The sequence below is a fragment of the Stegostoma tigrinum genome, chromosome 2 (assembly GCF_030684315.1).
Source record: "Stegostoma tigrinum isolate sSteTig4 chromosome 2, sSteTig4.hap1, whole genome shotgun sequence".
Classification (NCBI taxonomy): Eukaryota; Metazoa; Chordata; class Chondrichthyes; order Orectolobiformes; family Stegostomatidae; genus Stegostoma; species Stegostoma tigrinum.
The window spans coordinates 55,067,272-55,081,230 of record NC_081355.1 but is presented as its reverse complement, the minus strand read 5'-3'; the positions used below and the strand labels follow the sequence as shown (position 1 = coordinate 55,081,230).

The 13,959-nt window shown below is 42.0% G+C and overlaps 1 protein-coding gene across 5 annotated transcripts in view; it reads left to right on the top strand.

The window, feature by feature from the left end:
• The window catches only part of osbpl3b (oxysterol binding protein-like 3b), a 196,194-nt gene that overhangs the window by 131,935 nt on the left and 50,300 nt on the right, over positions 1 to 13,959 (top strand). For all 5 annotated transcript variants that reach the window (XM_059654038.1, XM_048563469.2, XM_048563478.2 and 2 more), the window contains 2 exons: positions 6,374 to 6,511; positions 13,766 to 13,859. In XM_059654038.1, coding sequence (XP_059510021.1) covers positions 6,374 to 6,511; positions 13,766 to 13,859 — 232 coding nt within the window. The remainder of the gene's footprint in view (positions 1 to 6,373; positions 6,512 to 13,765; positions 13,860 to 13,959) is intronic.

The following is a 13,959-nucleotide window of genomic DNA, read 5'->3' as shown; positions in this document are numbered from 1 at the left end:
CAGCCAGCAAATCAAATCATAGGTGTGCACACATGACATTATCACAGATGCCACCTTTAATGAAAATTATCCCGGTGCTTTCTGTCGTCGAGAACATGGACACCTCCAATTCACAGAAAATTATTGTCCTTCATTACTGTGTTTTGTATTATTAACTAGCAGAAACATGTCAGATAATCTGCTGGTTTCTGCCCGGATCACTCAGCTCCACACCGCATTTTTAGCCCGAGTCCAAATGATGACAAAGAACTTAGTTCCAGAGGTTTTGACATCAAGGCAGCATTTGAGTGCGTGTGGATTTGAAGAACTGTACTAAAATTAAAATTATTGGGGATTTGAGGTTGGGTGGGGTGAGATAGCTGCCTAATGTCAAGAGTCATACCTTGTACAAAGGAAGTTTGTTATGTTTGCTTGAGGCAGGACAGTGTACAAGGCCTGACCATATTTATTTGTTTGATCAAGGACTTTCCCTTTCTCAGATATTTTGAAGTAAGCATGTTCATCAGTCACACTGTTTAGTCCCATTTGGATTTCTTCAGATAGAGAAGCAATCCCTGTCCTTATGTTAAGGAAAAAACTTCCATAATATTCAGGCTTGGGCTGGTGTAAGTGATACTCGCCCTTTAGTGTGTGCCGATAACCAATTTGAAGGATAGAGGGTCTAACATTCAGTGACGTTGCCATTTTCAAATTCCCTACTATCAACATTGAGTTTTTGGCAATGATCAGAAACTAAACTGGATGAGCAACGTAAATATGTTGAAGGCAATTACGGTCAATATAACTAGCCTTGCAAGTGATGCCCTCATCATTTGAATGAATTAATAAATAAACAGGTTGGGCTTAAATGCTTTAAAGGATACCTGTCACAACAGATCCATCTTGAACAACTATTTGTCTCAATATGGTCTTACTTATTTGGATAAAGACCTTCCTTACTCTCTTAGGTCTTGGTCTATCTACATTCTTAAGGTATGTATGCCAAAGACCACCTTCTAAAGCATTGGTGGTGATGAAATGCAATCATTTTAAAATTAATTTGGAGTTTTTAGACATGACTGTTGCACACAAAGATTCTGTCATTAAGAAGCACCTCCAATAAATGTACCTGCTGTAAATTTACTTTTCTGTAATTTAGTCAGTCTTTGCTGACTTAAGCCCATGATTTTAAGCTGTAACTTCTGTGTAAAATTTCATACAGCCTTTTGGAGAATAGCTTTAAAGATTAATTAATAAGTTAATGAAATCTCTAACAATCAGTGACCAATTACGTGTCACACACAATGTGGATCTTCTGGAGCTTTTCACAGTTTCAGTGGAAGTACCGTCACCAGAATGACAGCTTTGTGGTAGCACTTGTCACTTTTAGGATAAGAAAATCTAAGCAAATGAACTCATTTTAGCACTGATTATGGGCTGTATGAGCCAAAGGGCCTTAATCTAAAATATTTTCCTAATTAAGTAGATAAAAACTAGTACAATTACTTATCAAATGCATTTGATGAATACAGATGGATATAATGTGCTTATCAAATTATCATGCAGAAATACTCCTGTACTTGAGGAGGATCCAAACAAACTCTTTGTTACATCTTATTAAATCGGAGAGATTCTTACTCAACCAATTTGAACTGTTTTCAGTTTGTATGACTGTTGTGAATAAAAGTCATGCTGGAGCAATCTGCACTTGTTTTGACTGAATTAAAGCCAAGCCTTAAAAGTAAAATAATTAATTCTGGAACCATACAATGTTAAACATTAACAGGATGTTATCTGTATACATTTTGAAATATAATAGCTCCTGAAAGAAGTTCAAGGGCTGGAGGTTTGATCCTTGAATAGTTTCACAGGGAGAGCTCATTGACTATGTGACTGAGAAGGAGACTCTGCAATAGAGAGAAGTTTGGGGCTAATGCTTCCTGTGTTGAGCATTGAGGTTATGTTCTAAACTTAATGCAAAGTAAGCAGTGCTCTTTCTGCATTAAGTTATTTAACACATACGATTTTGTATGCAGTAAGTGTGATTTTGGAAATTAAACTTAGCTAACAAGTCATTGAGAAAATTAGATTCTCTTGCTTTGTGAGGAATTTCATCTAAATGGATGTTTTCCTTAGAAAAAATGTTATTTTAATGAATGTGTGCAAGATCTATGTTCATTGTTTGTGACCTTGTCAACTAATGTGAGCAACCATTTTATTGTTGTAATGAACAAAGTGGCATATAATTTGTCATTGATAGTTAGAAATTTCATTAACTTGAGAATGCAGTCATAATAGTTTTGAAGAGTGGTTTTAGAATGTATAAATCAAGGAGTATTTGATTTTAGGCAACACATTCAATCATTGTACAATGACAGAAATGGAAAGACTCAAAACCGGTGCAGCCATAAGTCCTTTCCTCTGAAACTCAGCCACAAGTAGGCACTGGCCTGGATATTCTGAGGATTGGCAGCTAGATAGCTGAAACATGTCTTTATTACACAGTGGAAAAGCTCTACACTTCTGACAGTATATTTCAATCAAGACTTCTTCAGAAATGTGGACTTGTATTTCCGTTTTTACAAATCCCTTGTAGCATTAGACAGTCAGGGGAAGGCAAATCGCTGGCCGTTTTTCACAGTAGTCAGTTGCCATATTCTAAGATTTTAAAGTCCAGCGTCACAGAGAGCCACCATGACAGCTGCCGTGAAATTCTGCGTACATAAGATAAGAATGAGAGTTGGATGCCAGATGAGTACAGTGCCAAGGTCACAAGAGGGTTGGATAAGTAATGATGTATTTAGAATAGGTCAGTGTGGATGGGAATGGTGATGTTGGGTTTGGCAGAGGGGGAGGGGATATATTAGGATGTCTGATCTGTAGGAGGAGTTTGGGTTAAAGTGTGTGAGGTGTCTGGGGAAGATGTGTTTGGGTGTGCTAGAGATGAAATGGTTACTTGAGTTAAGCCAGGTATTTAGTGGTCTGACCTTTCTTGAGTAACTGTTTATTTAACAGCAACCAAACACTGTGAATTTTGACTTAAATGGTTACTGTTGGAGGGTTTCAGACTTCGCAGAATTTCCAAGTGGAACGTGCAACTTCCTAGGCAATTCATATGAGCCTGTTATGATAGGGATTCCTCAGGGTCCCCATTGGCAACTCCTGTTCATAAGTCAGAAATGATTTTCTGGCATTTGAAACTCTTCACAAGCCAGTAACCTCCCACTTAAATAGATTTTTAAGCTCCTGTGGAAATGACTACCTTTCAATAATACTTTGCTTTTTGTTAAGCTGGGGCATTTTGTCCATGTTTATCTTCTAAATTTGAATTTTTATATCTGTTGTTGGCACCCTCTGAAATGCTATTTTTCCCAACTTCACTCAAAATTAAATAGATTTTTCACAGCAGAGATTGTTTTATTAATTAAATCAAAATAAATACATCTTTACACACAAATTATGAAGTTTGAGTTGTGTACTCAATGCATTTTCAGTTCTTCATAGAACTTGTGTAAACCTTTGAATTTTTTTGAAATTTCAACATTTGGTGTAAATTTTAAATTTAGTTTTTGTCCTTTTCAGTACTGACAAATTATTGTGAAATGATGCTAATGGAATTTTTAATTGTAAAAGACGAAAGGAAATCTAATTTAGCCTCAGCAGTGTAATGATTTATTTGAGTGATAATTGCATTTTTATTTGATTGCTTACTTATAAATAAAGTAGATTTTGTTTTAAGTAGTTGTGTATTGTCAGAGCAAACATAATTCATAATTGTTAGAGCAAGGTACAAGTTAGCTGCGTATTCGATGATGGCATGTATAAAATCAGACATTTCTTGAGTTTTTTTCCACACTCTCTCTAGATGCAGTGACTTCTATGTTGCTTCATTTCTGGTCACCTTTGGTTCTTATTCATTAGTTTTGCATGAGCCTAAGATGTCCTGTGCTTAACTCATTATTATTACCTTTTTTACTATTGATCCTTACAGGAAATGTTTTAGAATATCTGTCAATCATATTAACTTTGGCTGACTTGCATTCACCTGTTCCAGGCTAGCTGTGGAAATCCTGATCATTGTCTCAGGTTATAGGTTTAGGGGAATATGGGCCAAATGCAGGCAAATGGGACTAGTTTAGTTTGGGAAACCTGGTTGGTACAATCAAGTTGGACCGAGCAATCATACAACATGGAAACAGACCCTATAACCCAAATCCTGAATTAAACCTGAAACTGCCCGAGCCTCATTCACTATTAAAAGTGTATGGGGAGTTGCTAAATGTGGGTTCCTTACTATAAAATAATTTAATAGAAACAGAAAATGCTGGAAAAAGTTGAATCTGGCAGAATCTGTGAAGCAAGAAACAGTAGACGTTTTGAGTTTGAGGTGGCACTGCAGAATGAAAGGGGTTGGGAACTGATGTTTTTATACTGAAATAGTAGGAACTGCCAATGCTGGAGAATCTGAAATAACACTGTGTGAAGCTGGATGAACAGGAGGCTTGGGGACTGCTTTGTGGAACACCTACGCTTTGTTCGCAACAAACAACTGCACCTCCCAGTCGCGAACCGTTTCAGTTCACCCTCCTATTCCTCGGACGACGTGTCCGTCCTGGGCCTTCTGTGTTGCCACAATGACACCACCCAAAAGATGCATGAACAGCATCTCATATTTTGCTTGGGAACTCTGCAGCCCAGGGGTATCAATGTGAATTTCACCAAGCTTCAAAATCTCCCCTCCCCCGATCACATGCCTAAAACCAGCCCAGCTAGTTCTCGCCTCCCTAACCATTCCTCCCACCTCAAGCCCCACCCCCATCTCCTACCCACTAACCTTATCCTGTCCTCCCTGACCTGTCCATCCTCCCTGGACTGACCTATTCTCTCCCTACCCCCCCACCCCGCCAACTCCCCACCTACATTCACCTTCCCTGGCTCTAACCCCACTTCTTTGACCGGTCTGTCTCCTCTCACCCTATCTTTTCCTTTATCTATCTTCTATCCACCTCCCCCAGTCTCCCTATTTATTTCAGAATCCCCTTCCCCCTCCCATTTCTGAAGAAGTTTTCCTGCTCCTTTGATGCTGCTTGGCTCGCTGTGTTCAACCAGCTTCACACAATATTTTTATACTGTTGACTGAGAAGAGAAGGAGCCAGGGAGATGGCTGGTGTGGAGGCACAGTGCAAACAACAAAGAGGTTGCTAATTGGGGTGAAAGAGAAATGTAAAATGTAAATAAAGGTGTGGAAGGGTGAAAGTGGGCCCTAATCACAGACCAAGGTAAGCAAAACGCAACCAAGACAAGTCTGTAGAGCAGGGACAGGGAAAAGAATGCAAGAAATGTCCAGGACACAGATCACAGGGCCAGGGCCTAAAGGTGTGGAATTCAGTATTGAATGCTAGTTCTTCTTTCACTCTAGTCTACTATATTCACTGCTCCCAATGCAGTTTCTTTTACATTGGCAAGACCAAATGCAGACTAAGTGACAGCTTTATGTAACACCTCTGCACTGACTGTAGAAATGACCCTGACTTTCCTGTTGGTTTGCCAATCCAATAAACCATCTTATCCTTTTGCTGACATTTGTGTCCTGGATCCGAAACAATGTTCCAACAAAGTACAACGCAAGCTGGAGGATCAATACTGTATTTTCTATTTACAGCCTCATAGACCTAATGTGGAATTCCACAACTTTTGAACCTGTCACCATGATGTATAGTCTTCATCTCTCTTGCATTCGTTTTTGGGCTCCACAAATACTGTCAGTCTTGCTGAGTTTCTCCAGCATGCACTTTCTTGCAGGTTTACAGCATCTGCAATGTTTTGCCTTTGACATAAAATAATTGATTGGTCATCCCAGGCACTTGGGAAATAATCAGGAGGAAAGAATCTTCATTGTGAAGGTAGACATAGCTGAAGAATTCCTTGCACTACAAGGATTTTGTTTTCCCCAGTTAAAACTCCCCTCACGTGACCTCTTCTTATCAACTGCTGTTCCCAGCAAGTCTGCCTGGCGTGGCAACCACTACTTTACAGGCCTTGGGTTAAAATGGCAGATTGGAACCCAAAAATATTTTCATGACTTAGAAAGGCGTCCTTACTGCCAGCAAGTCAGTCAGAATTGAATATAACATTTCCATGATTTACATTGTTGTCAGAAACAAGTGCCTCAGTGGCTAGCAACATGTTGCGCGTGTCAATTTTGATACACTAAATCCACATGTGTGATCTATTTTAAAAATAACTTGTACTACACCATACTTATGAATGGTTTTTAATTTTCAGAGTTTTCAACATATGTAGACAGAAGCAGTTTTTAAAAGTTTATTCCCAATTTCTGATACATTGAAATCCAGTTATAATGATTCCTTTTCCTTTTTTTCTTGTCCTGCAGCAGCAAGATCTTGCTCAAGTAACCAATCCTCTGGTCCATCAACTTTCAAATGAAAGCAGGGTTTCTCGAGCAGACTCTCTCTGTGAGTTCTTTGATGCACAGGAAGTCTTGCTGTCAGCGAGCTCATCAGAGAATGAGGTTAGTGCACTGCTGAGGATATTATTCACTTGTGATCTATGTACCGGTTCAGGATTCATTGTGGGTTATAAGGTCAAAGCAGCTATCTGTGTGATATGGTCTGAGCATGAATTCCTATTCTCGACTGATATTTCAAGAGTCATTGGTAGTTTAGTCCAGTCGATTGGACCTATTGAATTTTTTTTTAAATTAAAAGTTCCCACTTTTGTCATGGAACCTGTGGCATTTTCAAAGGTGCGATGGTTGTATTCTCTGTTTTGGTTTTCTGCTTTCACAATAAGGATAGTGTGAATTTGAGAAAACCTGTAAGAGTTTCTTTAATGCAGTAACCATATAGTAGAGACAACATGTCCCAAATTTAAACACGCCTTGTGGTTTGCTCGGTGTGTACTTAGGTTGAATGTTATTTGAGAATGCATTGAAGGCTTAGTTATGCCCAACACAATGGGAAAAGCCTGGTAATATACAAGTAATGAGGAATGAATAACGTATTGGGATAAGAACAATTACGCTGTGGAAAGAATGGAAACTGATTTGTTTTTCTGAGGGGGGGGTGGTGATGACAGGTTTAAACCTGTAAAGGGCAGTCCCTTATGAGAGAACTTTTAATGTATCAACTAATGTGTCAAAGGTGCTGAATGCACATTTGTTTCATCATTGTACCATTCGATGCTTGATTCAGTTCAGCCACATGGAATTTAATGAGAATTGCTGAAGTTGACAAATCTTCCTTTAGCCTAGTATTAGCAGCTGCACACATACCTACTTGAGGTATGTACTTACTTCGATCCTGCTCTCCGTAAATTTCTGTCCACAATTGATCTTGCCTTATTTCCATAACCCTTGATATCCTTGCTAATTAAAAACTTGTCTATCACAACCCTGAGTATACTTAATGACCCAGCTTCAACAGCTCTCTGCAGTAAAGAATTCCATAGATTGGATGCCCTCAGAAGGAAAAAAATTTCCTCATCATCTCTGAAATAGTAACTTGCGTCGATGTCGCCCCCACCCATCACCGACGCCACTGCTGATGTTACTAACTCAGCCCCCATACCCGGCTCCTACCCAGTCCCAGCCCCAAGTACTGCCAGGTCTTCACCATCTCCCTAGACCTGCCCCTCAATTGTCAGTGCTCAGTAAAGGACTCACCTTCGTTCCCCTGCACCCACACATCAATGAATTCCGTTCATGCTTGGATATCGAACACTTTTTCTTCCGCCTCTGCGCCTATTTCTTTAACCGTGAGTCTAACCCACCTTCTATATTCCCCTTCTCCCGCCTCCAACACACCCCATCCTCCGGAATATCACCCCAAGGCCTCCTATCCTGCCTTGACCTCTTCATCTCCGACTGCTATCCCAACATCGATTTGCCTCAAGCTCTCCACCCCCTCCTTAACTCCAACCTTTCCCCCACAGAACGTGCAGGCCTCCACTCCCTGTGCTCCAACCCTAACCTCACTATCAAACCTGCAGGTACAGGAGGCACAACAGTGGTGTAGCGCACTGACCTTTTACATAGCTGAGGCTAGGTGCCAACTTTCTGACACCTCCTCCTACTGTCCCCTCAATCGTGACCCCACCCCGAACACCAAAATATCATCTCTCAAACCATTCACAACCCCATCATCTCAGGTGCCCTCCCGCCCACAGCCTCCAACCTTATTGTTCCCCAACCCCAAACCGTCCATTTCTAAATCTTTCCTAAAATCCACAAAAATCTGACTATCCCGGCTGACCCATTGTCTCTCCCTGATCCCGCCACCCTGAACCTATCTCCATTTACCTTGACTTTGATTCTGTTTTATCACCACTAGTTAAGGAACAGTCTCTCTTCTGCTGTTACACTGGCACTCTCTCACACCCCTTCCTCTGCAACATCAAAGACTGTAACGGTGCTGCCTCATACTTCCACGAGCTTGAACAGTTCATCAACTTTACTAAAACTTTTCACCTCAACCTCAAATTCACCTGGACCATCTCTGATACCTCTCTCTCTTTCCTGGACCTCTCTGTCTCCTTCTCTGGTGACCGTCGCAAAACTGACATCGATTTCAAGCCCACTGACTCCAACAGCTACCTGGACTACACCTCCTCTCACCCACCTTCCTGCAAGAATGCGATCCCCTGCTCCCAATTCCTCCACCTTATCTGCTCCCAAGATGGGGCATTCCATTCCTGAACATCCCAGATGTCCTTTTATTTCAAGGACCACATCATCGTCCCCTTTGGTGGTTGAAAATTCTCTCAACCATATCTCTTGTGTTTCCTGCACCTCTGCTACCACATCCCTTCCCCCACCGCCTCGCCCCGCAACAAAAACAAATACAGAGCCCCCTTAACCTCTCATCACCCCACCAACTTCCATATCCAACGTGTCATTCTCTGCTGCTTCTGCCTTTCGTAGGGACCGTGTTTTCTGCGACTCACTTGTCCGCTCCACACCCCCCACTAGCCTCACCATCCCCTGCATCTTTCCCTGTAACTGCAGGAAGTGCTGCACCTGCCCTTGCATCTCCCCCTTACCTTCATTCAAGGCACCAAACAAACCTTTCATTTCACACAGAGGCTCGCCTGCGCATCCGTCGATATGGCCTGTTATATTGCAGCTCCCAATGTGGTCTCCTCTACATTGGTGAGACCAAGCTTAGAATTTGTGGAGCACCCGCGCTCCGTTTGTGACAAACGACAACACCTTCTGGTCACGAACCATTTTAACTCCCCCCTCACTCCCTGGGTGACATGTCCATCATGGGCGGCCTCCAGTGTCACAGTGACACTGCTGCCAAATTAGAGGAACAGCATCTCATAATCCGCCTTGGGAGCCTATAGCCCAATTGCCTAAATGTGGACGTTACCGGTTTCAAAATCTCTCCACCCCGCCCTCATCCCATGACCAACCCTCCCTCTCATTCCTGCCCCCTTGACTTGACACCAACCTGTCAATTTTCTCTCCCACCTACCTGCCCCTCCCACCTCACTGCCCAAACCCCACCACTGCCTACCTGCGCTCACTTATCACCATCCCACCTCCCCTTTATTTATTTCTGAGCTCCCTTCCCCAGCGCTGAAGAAGGATCCCGACCCAAAACGTCAACTTTACTGCTCCTAGGATGCTGTCTAGCCCGCTGTGTTCCTTCAACTCCACACTGTGTTATCCCTCCTCCTCATCTCTGTCTTAACTCTTACTCTAAAACTATGTCTGCTGGCCCTAGACCTCCCAACAAGACGAAACAACCTCTCAGCATCTATCCTGTCAAGGCCCCTGACAATCTTGCATTTCAATAGGGTCTCCTGTCATTCTTCTTCTAATTTCTAGTGAGTACAAGCACAATCTACTCAACCTCTCCTGACAAGAAAATCCCTCCATAATTAAATCAATCTAGGGAATATTTTCTGAACTGCTTCCAATGCTACTATATCATTCCATCAGTCAATGGACCAAAACAATTGACTGTATTCCTGGTGTGCTGTGACTAGTGCCTTGTATTGTTTTAGCAAGGACTCCCTATTTCTGAACTTTATTTGCCTTTAAAATAAAGAAAAACAGTCCATTTGTCTTCACTATTACCGCTGAACTTGGATACCATCTTGTAGTGATTCACACATGATCAGGTTAGGAGAGGAGCAATAAATCTTAGCCTAGACAGCCATGTTCAGATTCCATGACAGAACTTTCTTTTTAAAAAAAACACAGAAAAGTTTAGAAGGATGAGGGGGGATCTAATTGAAACTTACAGTATACTGAATGGCCTGGACAGAGTGGATGTTGGGAAGATGTTTTCATTTGTAGGAAAGACTGGGACCCGAGGGCACAGCCTTAGAGTAAAGAGAAGACCTGTTAGATAAGGAAAACGTTCTTCAGCCAGATAGAGTGGTGAATCTATGGAATACATTGCCTCAGAAGGCTGTGGACGTCAGATCATTGAGTACATTTAAGACTGAGATAGATAGGTTCTTGATTATCAAGGGTTACAGGGAGAAAGCAGATTGAATGGCGGAACAGTTTCAACAGGCCGAATGGCCTAATTTCTGCTCCTATGTCTTATGGTTTTATTGAAACAGGGCAGGCAAAAAGAAAGCACAGAACGAGATAGGACTGATAAACTAAACTGCATTTATTATGCAGGAGGCCTAACAGGTAAGGTAGATGAATGCAGGGCATGGTTGGGAACGTCGGGCTGGGATTTCGTAGCAATTACAGAGACATGGCTGAAGGATGGACAGGACTGGCAGCTTAATGTTCCAAGGTTTTGATGCGAAAAGGAGAATAGAAAGGGGAGCAAGAGAGGAGGGATCTGGCATTTTTGATTAAAGATAACATTACTGCTGTACTTGGAGAGGATATTCCTGGGAATACATCAGGGAAGTTATTTGAGTGGAACTGAGAAGTAAGAAAGGGATGATCTATAGACCCCCCAGTAGTCAGTGGGAAATTGAGAAACCCGTTTGTAAAGTCTCAGTTATCTATGACAATAATAGGGTGGTTATGGTGGGGGAGTTTAATTTTCCATACATAGACTGGGACTGCAGTTTGGATCCAGTGACCATAATTATATTAGTTTTAAAATAGTGATGGTAAAGGATAGACCAGATCCAAAAGTTAGTTCTAAATTGGAGGAAGGCTAATGTTGACGATATTAGGCAAGAACTTTCAAAAGTTGATTCGGGGCAGATATTTGTAGATAAACGGACAACTGGAAAATGGGAAAGCATTCAAAAGTAAGTTAATGTGAGTCCAGAGACAGCATGTTCCTGTTAGGGTGAAGGACAAGGCTGGCAGTTGTAGGGAATGCTGGATGACTAGAGAAATTGAGGTTTTGATCAAGAAAACAAAGGAAACCTGTGTCACGTATAGACATCGGAGATCGAGTGAATCCCTAGAAGAGCAGACAGGCAGTAGGAGTATTCTAAAGACTGAGATTAGGAGGGCAAAAAGGGGACATGAGACCGCTTTGGTAAATAGGTTTAAGGACAATCTAAAGGGATTCTACAAATCCATTTAAAGACAAAAGGGTAACTAGGGAGACAATAGGATCTCGTAAAGATCAGCAAGACGAGCTATGTGTGGAACTGCAGTGAGCTGGGGGAGATACTAAACCAGTGTTTTGCATCAGTGTTTAGTGTGGAGAAGGATATGGAAGACCGAGAATGTGGGGAAATAGCGACATCCTGACAAATGTCTATATTACAGAGGAGGAGGTGCTGAACGTCTTAAAATGCATAAAGATGGATAAGTCACTCGGACATGATAAGGTGTACCCTAGAACTGTGCGGGAAGCGAGGGAAGAGATTGCTGGGCCTCTGGCTAAGATATGTATATCATCAATAGCCACAGGTGAGGTACCAGAGACTGGAGTTTGGCTAATGTTGTGCCACTATTTAAGAAAGTTCTTGGAGGTAATCCTGAGAGACAGGATTTACATGCATTTGAAGATAAGGATTGATTAGGAATAGTCATAATAGCTTTGTGCATGGGAAATCTTGTCCCTCAGAACAGTGCATGTGATCTATGTGGACTTCAGTGAGGCGTTAAACAAGGTTCCTCATGGTAGACGGATTAGATTAGATTAAATTAGATTAGATTCCCTACAGTGTGGAAACAGGGCCTTCGGCCCAACAAGTCCACACCGCTCCTTGAAGCATCCCATCCAGACCCATTCCCCTATAACCCACACAACCCTGAACACTACAGGCAATTTAGCATGGCCGATCCGCCTAGCCTGCTCATCTTTGGACTGTGGGAGGAAACTGGAGCACCCGGAGGAAACCCACGTGGACACAGGGAGAATGTGCAAACTCCACGCAGATAGTTACCCGAGCTGGAATCGAACCTGGGACCCTGGCGCTGAGAGACTGCAGTGCTAACCACTGAGCCACCATGCCAACTTATTATCATGATTAGATTACACAGAATACAGGGAGAACTGGCTTTTTGGATGCAGAACTGGCTCAAAGATAGAAGACCGATGGTGGTGTTGGAGGGGTGCTTTTCAGACTGGAGGTGTGTGACCAGTGGTGTGCCACAAAGATTGGTGTGGTCTTCACTTATGTAGATGATTTGGATGTGATCATAGGAGGTATGGTTAGTAAATTTGCAGGTGTGGTGTACATGAAGAAGGTTACCTCAAAGTATAACGGGATCTTGATCAGACGTGCTAATGAGCCAACAAGTGGATAAATGTCAGATGCTGCATTTGGAAAAGCAAATCGGGGCTGGTCTTATACATGTAATGGTAAGGTCCTAGAGAATGAACAGAGAGACCTTGGAGTGCAGGTTCATAGTTCCTTGAAAGTGGAGTTGCAGGTAGATAGGATAGCAAAGAAGGTGTTTGGTATGCTTGCCTTTGTTGGTCAGTGAATTGAGTATAAGAGTTGGGGGGGTCATGTTGCTGCTGTACTGAATATTGGTTTGGCCACTTCTGCAGTATTGCATGCAATTCTGGTCTCCCAGATGTTGTGAAACTTGAAAGGGTTCAGAAGAGATTTACAAAGATGTTACTAGGATTGGGGGGTTTGAGATATATAAGAGGCCGAATAGGTTGGAGCTATTTTCCCTGGAGTGCCAGAGGCTGAGGGATGACCTTGCAGATGTTTATAAAGTCATAAGGGGTATGGGTAGGTTAAATAGGCAAGGTCTTTTCCCAAGGTTGAGGGAGTCCAAAACTAGACTGCAAAGGTGTAAGGTGAGAGGGGAAAGATTTAAAAGGGAACCAAGGGTCAACTTTTTCCACACTGTGTGTCTGTGTGTATTGAATGAGCTGTTGGTGGAGTCTGGTACTATTACAACATTTAAAAGGCATTGGGATGGGTAAATGAATAGGTAGGGTTTAGAGGAATATGGGTCAAATGCTAGCAAATGGGACTAGTTTTATGTAAGATATCTTATTGGCTTGGACGAGTTGGACCAAAGGGGCTGTTTCCAGGCTGTATATCTCTGTGATTGTATGAAAATAAGGATGGGTAAAGATGACAGACATACAGAATGTTCCTGGGAACTCTCAATGATTGATATCTTTCAGACCAGTTATCTCCTCTATAGAGGAACATGCTTGGCTTCATTTGCTGCATCCTCTTTAGGATGTGCATGAGATTTTCTTCACAACTATTCCCATGTATAGTGAGAGTTTTGCCAGTGCTGGGTTAATGTTCTCTGTTATTACTGTGTGTGTAAATGATGCTTGCTATTTTGGTGGGTATGATTTCAAGTGCTTTTAAGAAGAGTGAATATTTTTTTTTATTTCTGTTGTAGGCCTCAGATGATGATTCATATGTCAGTGACATAAGTGACAATGTTTCAGAAGATAACTTGAGCACCGACGCAGAGGCAAATTCTCAGAATACATGTAAGATCATTCAATATATTCTCTCCTCATGGCTTCCACTTTGTATACAAACATGTGCTGAGGGTGATGGTGGATGAATTTTCGTTGAAGCTGGGGATTA